The following is a 17,770-nucleotide window of genomic DNA, read 5'->3' as shown; positions in this document are numbered from 1 at the left end:
ATGTAATTATCTGCTGATAAATGAAACCGTCCGAAACGTTAGGCGTAAATAAAACATTTTGTAATAAGAATTTCCGGCAAGAAACACTATATACGGTCTCGGAGTTTATGAATAAGGACGACGAAAGGAACTTCTTTATTGGTCTTTGCTTCTACTAAATAATTTATGTATTAACTTCGTGAGCTGTGATGCTATTTATTATTGCTTTGCGCATTTATTTAGTATCTTTCGATTTCAAACTTTATAGCCGCTTGCTAACGTTTAATTAATAGTTCACATGACATGCAGCGACTAGAGCACGTGGTGGCTGTTGGATACTGAAACTTGTATGCAGTGCAGCTTTTGTCTCGGACGCAGTATCGATTTTGCAGCAGTATGGAGATCGTGATGACATTGTACTCCTCTCTCATTATCGAACATATTTTACTGTTTGACTTGACAATAATCTCACGAAGTCGTGACTTCCGCGGCCAAGGACAGGCCTTGCGCTTCTGCTTCGTGAGACATGTGCCAGCAGTCGTACATGCTCATGACGTCGCTCCTATTTATAGTAATTAAGTAAAGAAACGAGCCTAAAAATACCGTACGCTTTAACAAAAAATTAACATAATTCTATGAAACTTACGCAGCGAATTAAATGGATATCTTATCTGGTACGTGTCCGCCTCCGTAGCGCAGCCGTAGCATTACCGCGTACCACGCAAAGGGGCCCGGGTTCGAGTCCCTGCAGGGGACTGAGTCTTGTGTGTTTGTCCATCATCATTTCATCATCATTGTCATGCAAGTCGCTGAAGTGGCGTCTACTAAAAAGACTTGCACTAAGGCGGCCGAACCCTGAAAGGTGATATCCCGGCCAATAAATGCCATACGATCATTTCATCTGGTACGTGTGTCACTGCATATACCAAATCGGAATTTTGTAACCGTGCATATTCAGTGTCTATAAAAATGAATGCGCAATATAATGGCCCTGGCAGATAATTTCAAGTCTATCTCGATGAAAAATGTCTGACGAGATTTCAGGAGGATTTATAGGCATGCATGGCTCAAATGGCTCTAAGCACTATGGGACTTAACATCTGAGGTCATTAGTCCCCTAGAACTTGGAACTACTTAAACCTAACTGAACTAAGGACAGCACACACATAAATGCCCGAGGCAGGATTCGAACCTGCGACCGTAGCAGTCGCGCCGTTGAGGACTGAAGCGCCTAGAACCGCTCGGCCACCGAGGCCGGCAGGCATGCATGGTTTTCGGAACAAGTCAATTCTGTTATCATTATTATTATTATAATCATTATTGCTGTTAATAGTAATAGTAGTAGTACGACTTTATTTTCAAATCTGAAGAATGTTGTTTCATAAAATTTCAGGAAAAGTGATAGATGTCCATTAATTGATGATCTTCACTTAACCCCAAGTGCAGTCGATAGACTGTTCTCAGTGCCCTTTGTGGCGAAGACTCACCATTTCAGTATCAGATCGATCGTTCTTTTCCTTTGAGATAGCAGCATCCCTGTGGTATCCTACTAAAAACCTAGAGATCTTGTTAATTGAATACAAATTAAATTTTGTGAGATTTTGGGCTGTTTATCATGTTGTAGATAATACTTTTCCAGCCTATATTTTTACAAAGGTCAAATTAAATTTATTGTTATAGAGAATGCATTCTCTTACTATCTGTGGAGAATACGCTGCGTTGATCTTAGTAACAAGTTAATCTGATGTTACTTAAGTCATGGGATACTGATATACCAATATACAGATGACAACAGTATCGCGTACACAAGGTATAAAAAGACAATGCATTGGCGCAGCTATCATTTGTACTCACGTGATTTGTGTGAAAATGTGTCCGATGTGATTATAGCCGAACGACGGGAATTAACAGACTTTGAATGTGGATTGGTAGTTGGAGCCAAACGCATGGGGCATTCCATTTCGGAAATAGTTAGGGAACTCAATATTCCACCGGCCGGTTAGTTAGGGAACTCAATATTCCACCGGCCGGTGTGACCGAGCGGTTCTAGGCGCTTCAGTCCGCCACGGGCATGGATGTGTGAGATGTCCTTAGGTTAGTTAGGTTAAGTAGTTCTAAGTTATAGGGGACTGATGATCTCAGATGTTAGGGAACTCAATATTCCACCGGCCGGTGTGACCGAGCGGTTCTAGGCGCTTCAGCCCGCCACGGGCATGGATGTGTGAGATGTCCTTAGGTTAGTTAGGTTAAGTAGTTCTAAGTTATAGGGGACTGATGATCTCAGATGTTAAGTCCCATAGTGCTCAGAGCCATTTGAACCATTTTTTGAACTCAATATTCCGAGATCCACAGTGTCAAGAGTGTGCCGAGAATATCAGATTTCAGGCATTACCTCTCACCACGGAGAATCTGTTGGCCGACAGCCTTCACTTAACGACCGAGAACTGTCAGTGCTAACAGACAAGAAACAAGAAATAACCGTAGAATTCAACGTGGGATGTGCGACGAGCGCGTCCATTAGGACAGTATGACGAAATTTGGCGTTAATGAGGGTATGGCAGCAGACGACTGACGCGAGTGCTTTTGCTGACAGCACGACAACGCCTGCAGCGCCTCTCCAAGGTTCGTGATCATATCGTTGGATCCTAGACGACTGGAAAACCGTGGCCTGGTCAGGTGAGTCCCGATTTCAGTTGGTAAGAGCTGATGATAGGGTTCGAGTACGGCGCAGACGCCATGGACCCAAGTTGTCAACATGGCACTGTGCAAGTTGGAGGAGGCTCTGTAATGATTTGGGCTGTGTTTACATGGAATGCATTGGGTCCTCTGGTCCAACTGAACCGATAATTAACAGGAAATCGTTATGTTCGGCTGCTTGTAGACCATCTGCAGCCAGTCATGGACGTCATGTTCCCAAACTACGATAGATTTTTTGTTGATGACAGTGCGCCACGTCACCAGGTCACATTGATTCTGGATAGTCTGAGCCAATGATTTGGCCACCCAGATCGCTCGTTATGAATCCCATCGAACATTTACGGACTTAATCGAGAGGTCACTTTGTACACAGAATCACAAAATCCTGCATCACAAACACTTTCGCAATTATGGACAGCCGGCCGGAGTGGCCGTGCGGTTCTAGGCGCTACTGTCTGGAACCGAGCGAGCGCTACGGTCGCAGGTTCGAATCCTACCTCGGGCATGGATGTGTGTGATGTCAAAATGGTTCAAATGGCTCTGAGCACTGTGGGACTTAACATCTGTGGTCATCAGTCCCCTAGAACGTAGAACTACTTAAACCTAACTAACCTAAGGACATCACACACATCCATGCCCGAGGCAGGATTCGAACCTGCGACCGTAGCAGTCGCGCGGTTCCAGACTGAGCGCCTAGAACCGCTAGACCACCGCGGCCGGCTGTGTGATGTCCTTAGGTTAGTTAGGGTTAATTAGTTCTAAGATCTAGGCGACTGATGACCTCAGAAGTTAAGTCGCATAGTTCTCAGAGCCATTTGAGCCAATTATGGACAGCTATAGAAAGAGCGTGGCTCAATATTTCTGCAGGGGACTTCCAACGACATGTTGAGTCCATGCCACATCGAGCTGCTGCACTATGCCGGGCAAAAGGATGTCCGATAAGATAATTAGGAGGTATCTCACGACTTTTGCCACCACAGTGTATAACTAAGGGCCGCACGGGAATCTGGATCTCTGCCTTTCGAAGGCAGTCTGGTAGCACTTTTGCCATCCGCCCACGCCTCCCGGATGGACTCAAAAGTTTCAGTTCTCCGAAGTGTACTAAGACCCTCCTAAGGCACCTCCGAGGGAAAGGATACAAGTGGGGGTGGGGGGGAGGGAGGGAGGGGGAGAGGAGTTGACTTACCTGCAGCCTCAAGACTATTGCTAAAAATGACTTATCTTACTCTTTGCACTGTATAGGTTGCGATAAGGAGTTTCTTGCCTCACAGAATGGAGAGAAAGCCTTTAAGACGTTTATAGGGACGGTACAGGAGCCCGAGATGAAGTGGAAGCTTTGAATTTGATCGTTAGGCGTTCTCTGGTAGTAGCGCACTGCCTGCCAGACAAGGACCCCCGTGTTCGAGTCATGGTGCAACACACAAGCAGTTAGTTTTATTATTGTTTTTTTGCTTTTATTACACTGTCGATTCATACACACTGCTCTCGTTAGTCGGTGTATGACGTCTCCACAGAAAATCTCAGTAAATTAATGCTCTACACAGTCGAGATCTCTTGCAGATATGATTGAACCTTACTTAATGCTAAGTTCCTAACCTGATCAATTAATTCTAGTGTCTAATTTGAGTACTGGAGAAAAGTAGGCAACGCTTAGAAACAAAAGCATTATTGCAATATACAGAGAGGTTCGGAGGAAATGACTATATGTGGATAAGGGACAGAAGTCTGAAGGGAAAACATAATATGGACGTAATGCTCTTTTATTCCCTATTACCAAGATAGAGTGATTCCAAATTTTCATAAACGGCAAGTATGTAGGTGTTAGCAAATTGCCCAATCTCAATTCACATATGAAGCGTTTTTCGAAATGCTGCTGCCAACTCCATGCATTTTTACAGCTCGTGTATATAGATTTGTGCTGCTAATCAGAACTGGTGTCTCGACTTTAACGCTAATACATGTTGCATATCTCCACAGTATTTTGAATATCGTATCTCGCAGTACTCTTGCAATATCAGAGTCATATGTGATGGCATTTCTTCAGCTAAGAGAGCTAAAAGGTTTTATTTAATATGTTGTTTACCTGCGACTGTCGACTGTGTGGGAAGAGGAACGTCTGGGGCGCATTCCGACGCTTCGTACGTGTTAAATCATATAAAAAATTTCTCAGACAGTCCACACGGAAAAAAGATAATGATGGCCTTGTATGTTACGACGAGCGTTTTATATCAGATTAGATTAAAAATTTCAGTATGGATGTCACTATTATGCAAATTCTGTGCAGTCGAGCGTTTCGTCGGAAATTGGTGCGCAACTATTTTACCTGTCTTAAACTTGATACTTACGATATTTAATTAAAATCGATTTGTTTTTTGTCAGTGGACTAAAAGTTTATTTACAGATGTGTTCTAGCGCTCAGTCTTTAAAGGAAAAGCACCGTAGATCCTACGGAGCCACGCGGAAAACGACGTACGCAAGCGTTTTGTGTAGTACTGCGAGTGTCAATTAAAATGGTTCCTATTGGGACAGTTGATGTTTTCAAATATATCGGTAATTCGATATATCGATATTTAAAGAAACTACGTTACTGACCAGCGACATTCCGACATAAGGTATCGATATATTCAAGAAACACCGAAGTATCGGCCTATGAAAATATGGGCTGCACATTGTAAATATGCTGCCGGTTTTTGAGTTCTATATTTAAGTATTGATTTATTATTAGATATTCTGTACACCAACAAGCTAACAGCTTGCCTATTCCCTTAGAGCAAGAATTAAAAGAAAAACACTTAATTTGCAAATTTGTAAGTTAATAATGGGACGTAGTGCACATGAAAAGCTTGTATTACGATAGTTTTTTTGGTCAACTGTTGTGTTGTTAAGTAACAACTGAGTACATGTTGCATTGTTACGTAATATTTCATTCCAGTTAATTCTCACACCTTATTCTCTTAATTTGTCATTGACTACATGTCGAAATAAACCCTTTGTCACGCTGATGTAGGAAAATTGATTCTGTTGGTAGCGCGGAGCGCGGATTACGTCAGCATTTCCCCTCAATCGTCAGCACCCACCGCAAAGACCAATTTTTGTTTGTCATTTGCAGATGCTGTTTTTGAAGAATGCCGATGTGAAGAAATAGCACACTTGTTGCGTTAATTTTTTTAACGCAGCTGGTGTGCTATTTCTTCACATCGGAAGTCTTGTTATTCTATTCACACCACCCCCCCCCCCCCCCCCCGCCCCCAGTGCAATCGGACTTAATCTTTTGTGTCACCTACACTTGCTTCACACAGGCAAAGAGAGAGGCTGAATGTGATGGAAGCTCAAAAAGTAGTAAGGCTCCTTCGCAAAATGAAATTAAAATTATATTCTACTACAGTTTCCAAAGAACAATTTCAAATATTTACTGAGTACTGCGAAAAAATATAATATAAAATGAAAATATCTGCACTCGATATTGCCTTTTCATATCGATATATCGCGAGGATAGCTTCGTCAACACATATCGATACAGTCTAGGAGAAATTTCGATAATTTATCAACGGCTCTCGTTCATGCTTTGAAGGCGACCGCCGCTAAATGGAACGTATTCGTGAAGTTCACAGATTTAAAACATCAGTCTCTTTTCATCTGTGTCATAGTGTGTGTACGGTATTTTCATTAGGAGCTGAAGAACACGCCAGTAGTAAATTCCACGTCCACTGTTACTGATCGACTTTTCTGAAACTTGTCACAGAGTAGTGATACAGTTTAAAGTAGAGAAACTGTCTTGCACTATTACACATGAAAAATGTTGTTTAGAAATGCGAGCAGTCTCGTTTCTCTTGTGTCACGGTGGAATATCTTTTCTGTGGTTTCATTCTTGTTTAACACTTGGTTCAAAAATGGTTCAAATGGCTCTTAGCACTATGGGACTCAACATGTGTGGTCATCAGTCCCCTAGAACTTAGAACTACTTAAACCTAACTAACCTAAGGACATCACACACATCCATGCCCGAGGCAGGATTCGAACCTGCGACCGTAGCAGTCGCGCGGTTCCGGACTGAGCGCCTAGAACCGCTAGACCACCGCGGCCGGCGTTTAACACTTGCGTCGTATCAGTCTCAAAGGAAGTGATCAAGAATAAGTAACAGGAAGAAATGTTACTGTATGTTTCATAGCCGTTTAGATCCTTAGGGATGGAGCTCTAATTCAGTTGGAGCAGAGTGGAACAAGGAAGTGGCACTGACTTATATTGAAGCAACCATTCCGACGTTTGTTGGAAGCAGTTTAGGAAAACCGCATAAGAACTACATCAGCAGCATCGGATGGGGATTTAAGCAACACTTTTCCCAGCGTCTTGTTACTGCACAATCTCGTTTAGATTTGTTGAAGTAATGGAACAGAATACAAAACTGGAGAGTACTTAGAACTAGCTAACATCAAAGGTATAAGCCAAAATCTAAAATCCTATCCGCAGACACTCAGTTAATTTGCCTCCATATTGGAGGCGGTCGACGTTGCTACAGAAAGAGAGGAAAGAAAATTGCAATTTAAAGTCGATATTGAGGTCTTTAGATGTTTGAGTACTAACTATATCAACCACGATACGACAGTAAAGGAGCGGTGATCTTATTGAAGGAATCATCCAGACAGTGGATAAACTGGTGCTAAAAAAGGAGTCAGTTCTTTCGTATATTCAATGAAAAACTGAACAGTTATCACATCAAGTCCAGTGGTCACACCTGTGTCGAGACCTGATTTGCTTGTAGATATGTCCTGGTCTGACATATCCGTGCCATGCGCCACGTAACTATGCGGCTACATTGCGACTGGGGAAGACAAGTGCAAAGCGAGTCAGGAGACACTGAATTAGTAGGACCAGGACAACCTGACTTCAGGAGAACAACGAGAGCCTACTTGGTGCGTGCCTGAGTGTTTGGCCCAGACGCCGGCCGATATTCCGCGTCTCTTCCATGGGCCGCCGCCGTTGCCTGTGGTACAGTTTCTGAAATTAGCAGCTTCCGCCATTTGCCGATAGGTGGCGACAACAGTAAGTAGCGGTCGAAAGAAGCAGATCGCAGATGTCAGGCGGTTAGCTTGGACCTCGGTCAACATAACCTCATTCAAACAGTAGTCGATTTGTGTCTGCATCATAAAGTTGTTCTTGATTGAAAATGTAAGTTTGTGAGCCTAATTCTCGTCATTTGCGGCAGGTGTTACTGTTTTGTTTCAATATGAAGAAAACAGCGGCTGAGTTTCATTAAATGCTCTCAAGTACGTACGGTAAGGACGCTATTAGTGAAAGAACGTGTCGTGAGTGGTTTCAACGCTTCAACAGCGGTGATTTTAACGTCGTAGACCGGCATAGTGGTGGAAGAGAGAATGTTTTAGAAGGTGCACAATTGGAGAGATTGCTGAGTGAAGACTCGCGTCAAACTCAAGAACAGTTGGGACGATTAGTGTCAGAGACACAACAAGCCATTTCTAAACGGCTCAAGGCTATGGTCATGATTCAAAAAGAAGGAACTTGGGTCCCGTGTGAGCTGAAACCAAGAGACGTTGAACGGCGTTTGTGTGTTTGTGAACAGTTGCATCAGAAGCAAAAACGGAAGGGATTTACGGAAGGGATTTCTGCATCGCATTGTGACCGGGGACGAAAAATGGGTTCATTACGATAACCGTAAATGCAAAAAATCATGGGGATATCTCGGCCATGCTTCCACGTCGACGGCCAAACCGAATATTCACGGCTCCAAGATCATGGTCTGCATTTGGTGGGACCAGCTCGACGTCGTGTACTACGAGGTTTTAAAACCAAGTTAAACAACCACAGGTGCTCGTTATCGAACGCAGTTCTTGCTTTTGAGCAGAGCATTAAAAGAGAAGCGGCCGCAATACAGCGAGAGGCACGATAAAGTGCCGGCCGAAGTGGCCGTGCGGTTAAAGGCGCTGCAGTCTGGAACCGCAAGACCGCTACGGTCGCAGGTTCGAATCCTGCCTCGGGCATGGATGTTTGTGATGTCCTTAGGTTAGTTAGGTTTAACTAGTTCTAAGTTCTAGGGGACTAATGACCTCAGCAGTTGAGTCCCATAGTGCTCAGAGCCATTTGATAAAGTGATTTTGCAGCACGACAACGCTCGACCCCACGTTCCAAAACAGGTCAAAACGTGCTCCGAAACGTTAAAATGGGACGTCTTACCTCACCCACCGTGTTCTCGACATTGCTCCCTCTGTCTGTCACCTGTTTAGATCAATGGCGCATGGCCTGGCTGACCAACACTTCCGATCTCATGAAGAATCACAAATTGGATCGATTCGTGGATCGCTTCAAAAGATGAGGAATTTTTTCGACGCGGGATTCGTACACTGCCCGAAAGATGGGATGGCCAGCGATGGAAAATACCTTGAATGATACATGTGTAACCAATTTGTTTCACTAAAGCCTCAAATGTCGGGGAAAAATAGCAGAAGAAAAGTTGCACAACTTGTAGTGTCGTATGGCTACACTATCAATGTGTCACAATCAGATTAGGTCAACTCTGACAAACACTTGGTTGTAACAGTTTGTAGGGATACGAATTGGAGTGATCACGTAGCTCAGTTGCAGGAAAAGCAGGTGGCAGACTTGACTTCGTTTGCAGGATACTGGGAAGATTCAGACTGTCTACGGAGGAGATTTCTTACAAATCATTTACGCGTCCCATCTGAGATTATTTTTCAAGTGTGTGGGACTCCTACCATATAGGAATAACGGGAGATATATGACGTATACAAAGAAAGTCAGCACGAATGGTCTTACGTTTGTTTGATTCACGGGAGAGCATGGCGGAAACGCCGAAAAACCTGATTCTGCAGACGTTTGAAGTTAGACGCCGATATTCTCGCAAAAGCCAACTTACAAAGTTCAGAGAAGTAGTATTAAGTGAAAAATCTAGAGATAATCTTTAACTCCCTACTTATCGCTCCCATAGGGACCGCAACGAAATAGATCAATTACAGCGCACATAAAGGCATTTAAGTAGTTATTAGTCGGAAGTGAATAAACAGTAACATTTGATACGATGCTAAGTGATTTGCAGAGTATGTATGTAGATTTAGTTATAGAAATACGCCGGTGTCTGTGGACGACGACATACATGCTCAACACAGCTCTCAGGCTCTACGCTGCTACACTGGCCATCCCTAACGACGAAATCGAGCATGGAACAGATCGTACAGCCATTCACCTTTATAACTGTCCTTTTTGCATCGGTGACATTAACAAATGGACAAATTGAGCTTTCAGATTTGCTGAATGCTTCTCGCCATCCTTGCACTCCCCATAGCGTAACGCAGATTTCGTCGGAGATCTTCTGTCGAATCTTCGCTGAATCTATTTCTGCTTTCCTAGCAAATTCCTAACTTGGCCATTGAGCCGTGGTGGATCATTTACATTCCTCAATTCTTACAAGGCACACATTTCTTTAGCACGCACTCTAAAATACACTCCTGGAAATGGAAAAAAGAACACATTGACACCGGTGTGTCAGACCCACCATACTTGCTCCGGACACTGCGAGAGGGCTGTACAAGCAATGATCACACGCACGGCACAGTGGACACACCAGGAACCGCGGTGTTGGCCGTCGAATGGCGCTAGCTGCGCAGCATTTGTGCACCGCCGCCGTCAGTGTCAGCCAGTTTGCCGTGGCATACGGAGCTCCATCGCAGTCTTTAACACTGGTAGCATGCCGCGACAGCGTGGACGTGAACCGTATGTGCAGTTGACGGACTTTGAGCGAGGGCGTATAGTGGGCATGCGGGAGGCCGGGTGGACGTACCGCCGAATTGCTCAACACGTGGGGCGTGAGGTCTCCACAGTACATCGATGTTGTCGCCAGTGGTCGGCGGAAGGTGCACGTGCCCGTCGACCTGGGACCGGACCGCAGCGACGCACGGATGCACGCCAAGACCGTAGGATCCTACGCAGTGCCGTAGGGGACCGCACCGCCACTTCCCAGCAAATTAGGGACACTGTTGCTCCTGGGGTATCGGCGAGGACCATTCGCAACCGTCTCCATGAAGCTGGGCTACGGTCCCGCACACCGTTAGGCCGTCTTCCGCTCACGCCCCAACATCGTGCAGCCCGCCTCCAGTGGTGTCGCGACAGGCGTGAATGGAGGGACGAATGGAGACGTGTCGTCTTCAGCGATGAGAGTCGCTTCTGCCGTGGCGCCAATGATGGTCGTATGCGTGTTTGGCGCCGTGCAGGTGAGCGCCACAATCAGGACTGCATACGACCGAGGCACACAGGGCCAACACCCGGCATCATGGTGTGGGGAGCGATCTCCTACACTGGCCGTACACCACTGGTGATCGTCGAGGGGACACTGAATAGTGCACGGTACATCCAAACCGTCATCGAACCCATCGTTCTACCATTCCTAGACCGGCAAGGGAACTTTCTGTTCCAACAGGACAATGCACGTCCGCATGTATCCCGTGCCACCCAACGTGCTCTAGAAGGTGTAAGTCAACTACCCTGGCTAGCAAGATCTCCGGATCTGTCCCCCATTGAGCATGTTTGGGACTGGATGAAGCGTCGTCTCACGCGGTCTGCACGTCCAGCACGAACGCTGGTCCAACTGAGGCGCCAGGTGGAAATGGCATGGCAAGCCGTTCCACAGGACTACATCCAGCATCTCTACGATCGTCTCCATGGGAGAATAGCAGCCTGCATTGCTGCGAAAGGTGGATATACACTGTACTAGTGCCGACATTGTGCATGCTCTGTTGCCTGTGTCTATGTGCCTGTGGTTCTGTCAGTGTGATCATGTGATGTATCTGACCCCAGGAATGTGTCAATAAAGTTTCCCCTTCCTGGGACAATGAATTCACGGTGTTCTTATTTCAATTTCCAGGAGTGTATTTTCAATTCATACTATAGCTTCTCTTCATTTTCATTCAGATAATCAGAAATCAGTTTCTTGCAGGCTTAGTAGTGGAAAAATTTTCGTACATCTTCATAACATTTCTTCCCCAATGCTGAACAAATTTGGACGTTAGAGTCTGTTTGTTGCCAGGACATCTAAGCTATTACCATTAAGGGTAGCTTTTGGTCCCCGGCACGAATCCGCCCGGCGGACTTGTGTCGAGGTCCAGTGAACCGGCTAGTCTGTGGACGGTTTGTAGGTGGTTTTCCATCTGCTTCGGCGACTGCGGGGTTGTTCCTCTCATTCCGCCTCAGCTACGCTATGTCGGCGATTGCTGCGCAAACAAGTTCTCCACGTACGCGTACACTACCATTACTCTACCACGCAAACATAGGAGTTTCTCTCGTCCGGTGTGACGTGTCACCTGGGGGGTGGGCCGAACCGCACAATAACCCTGAAAGAGTTGTTCGGCGTAGGGCGACGGAGGGGCGAAGTGGACTGCGGTTGTCGTTGTGGGGTTGTGGACAACTGCGGCTGCGGCGGGGACGGAGACTCTCCGTCGTTTCGAGGCCCCCGGTTAACATAAAATACAATACAAGGGTAGATTTTCTAACCAACTGCGTAATGTAATCATAGGAAAAGCCATATTGTACATTACCTCATGAGCTATTGTTGTTGCTGCCCGCACTTAAACCGGTCGTCTTCCAGTCTGTTGTTATGAATTGAAATCCTCCCATACTGTCATAGCACAATCGGGATATTACGGTCCGCGGTGTCCATGCTTTCTTGGACACATTCGTCTGCATAGATACTAGACACAAGTGGCCAATAGAAGCAGTCGACTACAATATTTCTCCCGCCATTCACTTCTACCTTCACCCAAATTATTTCGCATTTTGAATCTGTACTTATTTCTTTACTCATGACTACGTGTTTCATGGTAAAAAATATGCTACCACCATTGGCCTCCAACCTATCTTAGCTATGCAAGATGATTCCGTGATGATGTTACAAAATTTCAGGAATGATTAGAGAAGGGTAAAAGTGTCAATTTGAGGTAAGGGACACTGGTCTGGAAACAACATTGCCGAAAGTTAAAGCAAAAATTTGTCTGTTACTTCCGACAGGGGACCTTTCCTACTGCAAGCTCTTTGCTTTCCGTATTTTGGGAGGAGGTAGTATGGACCAAAACAAGAAAAAATTCTAGTAAACATGGTCTCCAAAACGCGTATCTTAAGAGCTATGAAGACTTTTTCATCTTTGTCACTGTGAAACAAATGGTTTTTTCAAATGGCTCTGAGCACCATGGGACTTAACTGCTGTGGTTATCAGTCCCCTAGAACTTAGAACTACTTAAACCTAACTAACCTAAGGACAGCACAGAACACCCAGTCATCACGAGGCAGAGAAAATCCCTGACCCCGCCGGGAATCGAACCCGGGAACCCGGGCGCGGGAAGCGAGAACGCTACCGCACGACCACGAGCTGCGGACTCACTGTAAAACACATCTCTGGTACTGCACAAGTGTTCATAGCTCTTAAGGTACGCATTTTAGAGTCCGTGTTTCCAGTAAACATTTTTCCTCGTTCTGGTCCACATTACCTCCTCCCAAAATATGGAAAGCGAAGAGCTTGCAGTAGAAGGAGTCGACTGCCAGAGGTAACAGAGCGGTTTTCGCTTATAACTTTCGACTCGGTCGTTTGTGGACCAGAGTCCCTTATCTCAAATAGCTACATTTACCTCCATCGTCCATGAAAGTTTGTAACATCATCATGGAATCACCCTGTATATTCTGAAAAAAAGATTTTGCTGCTACCCATTTCTGACTTGAACTAGTTTTCCGCCACGTGTGTTACATGGAGCCAACGGCCTTACCACAGTGGTAACGCCGTTTCCATCAGTGCACCGAAGATAAGCGCTGTCAGGCTTGCCTAACACTTGTACGGGTCACCGTCTGGGTCTGCCGAGTGCTGTTGTCAAGCGGGTTGCACTCAGCCCTTGTGTGGCCAATTGAGGAGATACTTGACGGAGAACTGGCGGATCCGATCTGGCCTGTCTACGTTATTAACTTTGACTTATAGCCGGCCCTGTGGCCGAGCGGTTCTAGGCGCTTCAGTCCGGAACCGCGCTGCTGCTACGGTCGCAGGTTCGAATCTTGCCTCGGGCATGGATATGTGTGATGTCCTTAGCTTAGTTAGGTTTAAGTAGTTCTATGTCTAGAGGACTGATGACCTCAGATGTAAAGTCCCATAGTGCTTAGAGCCATTTGAACCATTTGTTTGACTTATAGCGACAATAGTTAGAAGCAGCGTGGAGTACTTTCTCACAGTATCACACCCGACACCATTCCTATCGTATTAATGAAAGACTGCAAGACTGTTTTGTTGCGAAAGCATGATATACCAAAATTGTATTCCGAAACAATGTGTCCATTAAGTGAATGACTGTGTGTTTATTGTCGACGAAAGTGGTATTATTCGGTATCAGTTGTAATACCAACTTATGTCCAGCATGTTTGACAACACCTACTCAATAATTGTAGGTGGACCACATCGACACGGTCGTCGCCTTGCATCACACGTAAGCCAAAATAACATTTAACTGAATTTGAGGTTATCGATTTCTTTACGAAATGAAATTAGATCGAAGCAGTAACAATAACAACTTTCAACAATAGCGCAGTAATTGGAACGAATAATAAAGAACTGCTGCTGGAAACACATGTACATCGGGGCAAATCTGTACTAAACCAAGGTTTTCAGTAAGTGAATGGTGAAATGTTTCCTAATAACTGTTTCTCAAAACGAAACACAGATGTTTGGTGAACATGTCATCAGTACGAAACTTGGTTTGAACAGACCAGAGCTTTAGAAGGCATGGTGCGATTGTGGGTGGTGGTGTTCCTTTTATATATCCTGAGAAATTGCTCACCCATTCATCTACAACGAGACCTATAGTTAAACATGGAATAAGAGCGATTGCGCAACTTTTAATATAACCTCGAACGAAGCCGTTAAGCACAGAGAATTTGGTTTTTTGCCTTCAAGCTACGCTAGGTGCTGCACAGCCTAAGATTACAGGCGCTATTTCGGATGAAAGACGTTCCGGACAAGTGCCCCGGCGAGAGGTGAATGGTGTTCAAATGGTTCAAATGGCTCTGAGCACTATGGGATTTAACTTCTGAGGTCATCAGTCCCCTAGAACTTAGAACTACTTAAACCTAACTAACCTAAGGACAGCACACACATCCATGCCCGAGGCAGGATTCGAACCTGCGACCGTAGCGGTCGCGCGGTTCCCGACGTGAATGGTGTTGGATAGAGCATAGGGATGGCGGCTACCGCTGTAACAATCGCTTTTCAGTTATATCGGGTCTTTTTCGCGCCATTTAACCTGGCTGTTAAAACCGCTCAAAATAACCCGTTTCTGAAATAACCGATTTTCGGTTATTTTGTTCTTGTTCTTTCCTGTAATAAACGTAGAAATCGTACAAAGATTGAAAAATTTTTGACTCAGTTTCAAGATACATAGAATCTAAATATTAAATTAAGCAGACAAATAAAAGAAAACCTAGTCTGTCCACATTTCGCTGCTTTTCTCGAAACGTGGCAAGCGATGCAGTGAAAAAAAAAAACAGTATTCTCCTATTGATTCGAATTCTTTGAAACTCTGCTTAAAAATCTTTTTGTAATCGAGGATCAAACCACTGTCTGAGCATTATGAATGGTCAATACTAAAGGGTGAAAACTGATGTTGAAGAACTCTGTTTTTAGTGTTTGTTAATTTGTCCGTTTCCAAGGGCTGCAAGTAGATAAAGACTTATGCAGACGCAGGAAGCAGTAAGCTACTTTCTGTTTTTTGTGTTAAGTTTTTAATTTATTATTGTTGCCGTAATTACCTTCCTCTTTTATTATTTCATAGAAAAGGCAGACAAATTTTTAATATTTTACTCAAATGAAGCATTGTACTTTATTACTAAGTAACTTCCTTAAAATATTTCCAGACTAGGGTTGACGCCATTCTGCAATGCAACGTATGTCTGGGGACGACAGTGACAAACTGCCTTACAGAGCAGGTGGGGGCAAGTCTTACACGTACACGAGTACCGTAAGCCACGACACACAGCAACACGGACATTATTGTCTCAGCAATGCTGTACGAATTCTTATGCATGTGTTTGTTGCTCGTTTCCGTCGACATTGCCATGAAAATAGCACTGATCGCTTTTCTCAGTTTCTATGAAAACGTACTATTTCAAACCAATCCAAATTTTACGGATAAAAATTACTCCTTTTTAAAAATAAGGTTTATATAAAAACGAAACATTTTTATTTATTTATTTATTTTATTTTATTTACATGTCAAGTTCCGTAGGACCAAATTGAGGAGCAAATCTCCAAGGTCATGGAACGTGTCAGTACATAAAAGTAATAACAGATAAAAATAAATGTTCATGAACCTGAAAAAAAGTCAGTCCATAAGTTTAAGCAAACGCTATCAGCAATACAATGAGAATCAGCTTAATTTTTCAAGGAACTCCTCGACAGAATAGAAGGAGTGACCCATGAGGAAACTCTTCAATTTCGATTTGAAAGCGCGTGAATTACTGCTAAGTTTTTGAATTCGAGTGGCAACTTATTGAAAATGGATGCAGCAGTATACTGCACACCTTTTTGCACAAGAGTTAAGGAAGTCCGATCCAAATGGAGGTTCGATCTCTGCCGAGTATTAACCGAGTGAAAGCTGCTTATTCTTGCGAATAAACTAATATTGGTGACAAGAAATGACAATAAGGAGTACACATATTGAGAGGCCAATGTCAAAATACCCAGACTCGTGAACAGAGGTCGACAAGAGGTTCGTGAACTCACACCACTTATTGCCCGAACCGCCCGTTTCTGAGCCAAAAATATCCTTCTAGAATGGGAAGGGTTACCCCAAAACATAATACCATACGACATAAGTGAATGAAAATAAGCAAAGTAGACTAATTTACGTGTCGAAGTATCATTCACTTTAGATATCGTTCGAATAGTGAAAATGGCGGTATTACGCCTTTGAACAAGATCCTGAACGTGGGCTTTCCACGACAGCTTACTATCTATCTGAACACCTAGGAATTTGAACTGTTCAGTTTCACTAATCATATGCCCGTTCTGTGAGATTAAAACATCAGGTTTTGTTGAATTGTGTGTTAGAAACTGTAAAAACTGAGTCTTACTGTGATTTAACGTTAGTTTATTTTCTACAAGCCATGAATTGAGGTCAATTACTGCACTACTAGAAACCGAGTCAATGTTGCACACAACATCCTTTACTACCAAGCTAGTGTCATCAGGAAACAGTAACATTTTAGAGTTACCCATAATACTAGAGGGCATATCATTTATATAAATAAGGAACAGGAGCGGCCCCAACACTGATCCCTGGGGCACCCCCCACTTGACAATACCCCACTCAGGACTCGGTTGGTGATAAAAAATAAAAAAAGCCTGTTATGACCGAGACCTAACAAATACCGAAAATTGCCGTTTATTCAGAACTGAAATACCGGTATCGGTTTTTCGCGTCCCCAGCAGAGCACTCACCGTGCGCCGGGCTGGCTGTGAGGAGGGCTGTGGCGATCACGGTGAGCGCCGCTGCCGCAGCCGCCGCCGGCGTGGTGGCCATGTCGCCCGCTGTGCCGTGCCGAGCCCGCTACTGTGCGACCCCGGCGGGCGCGCGCTGCCACCTTTTATAGAGCGCGGCCGCGGCGGCCGGCTGGTTCAGCGCCCCTGCCCCTGCCCCTACTGCGGCGGCTCGCGCGCGCCGCGCGGTCCTGTTAGCCGACCTCAGCTCAGCATCCTGCAAAACCGAGCCGGCCCGCGCGCCGGCGGACCCCCCTGCCTTCCCCTATTACGCTTGTCCTAATTGCTGATTTCCTCTCGCCGAAGCTTCCTTTGTACCGCCATTTCTTCATAACGTGCCTCACAACGAGGAACGCAGCTGCTGCGAATGGAGGTAGGTCGGGAAACGCGGGAGCAGCTAATAAGTGATGTCTCCGATGGCATTACGCTTAACTGAACAGACGTAACATCAGGCATTTCCACATTGTCGTGAAATATACAGGGTGTTACAAAAAGGTACGGCCAAACTTTCAGGAAACATTCCTCACACACAAATAAAGAAAAGATGGTATGTGGACATGTGTC

General features: G+C 44.8%; 1 protein-coding gene across 1 annotated transcript in view; it reads right to left on the bottom strand.

Moving 5' to 3' along the window:
- LOC126089903 (uncharacterized) overlaps positions 1-17,295 on the bottom strand; it is a 68,332-nt gene extending 51,037 nt beyond the window's left edge. The window contains exon 1 of the mRNA XM_049906946.1: positions 17,168-17,295. Within this exon, the coding sequence (XP_049762903.1) occupies positions 17,168-17,249 (82 nt within the window). The 5' untranslated portion in view covers positions 17,250-17,295. The remainder of the gene's footprint in view (positions 1-17,167) is intronic.
- Between the last annotated feature and the right edge of the window lie 475 nt (positions 17,296-17,770).

The sequence above is a fragment of the Schistocerca cancellata genome, chromosome 1 (genome assembly GCF_023864275.1).
Source record: "Schistocerca cancellata isolate TAMUIC-IGC-003103 chromosome 1, iqSchCanc2.1, whole genome shotgun sequence".
Lineage (NCBI taxonomy): Eukaryota > Metazoa > Arthropoda > Insecta > Orthoptera > Acrididae > Schistocerca > Schistocerca cancellata.
The sequence above is the reverse complement of the archived record's forward strand: the minus strand, read 5'-3'. Positions and strand labels throughout refer to the sequence as shown.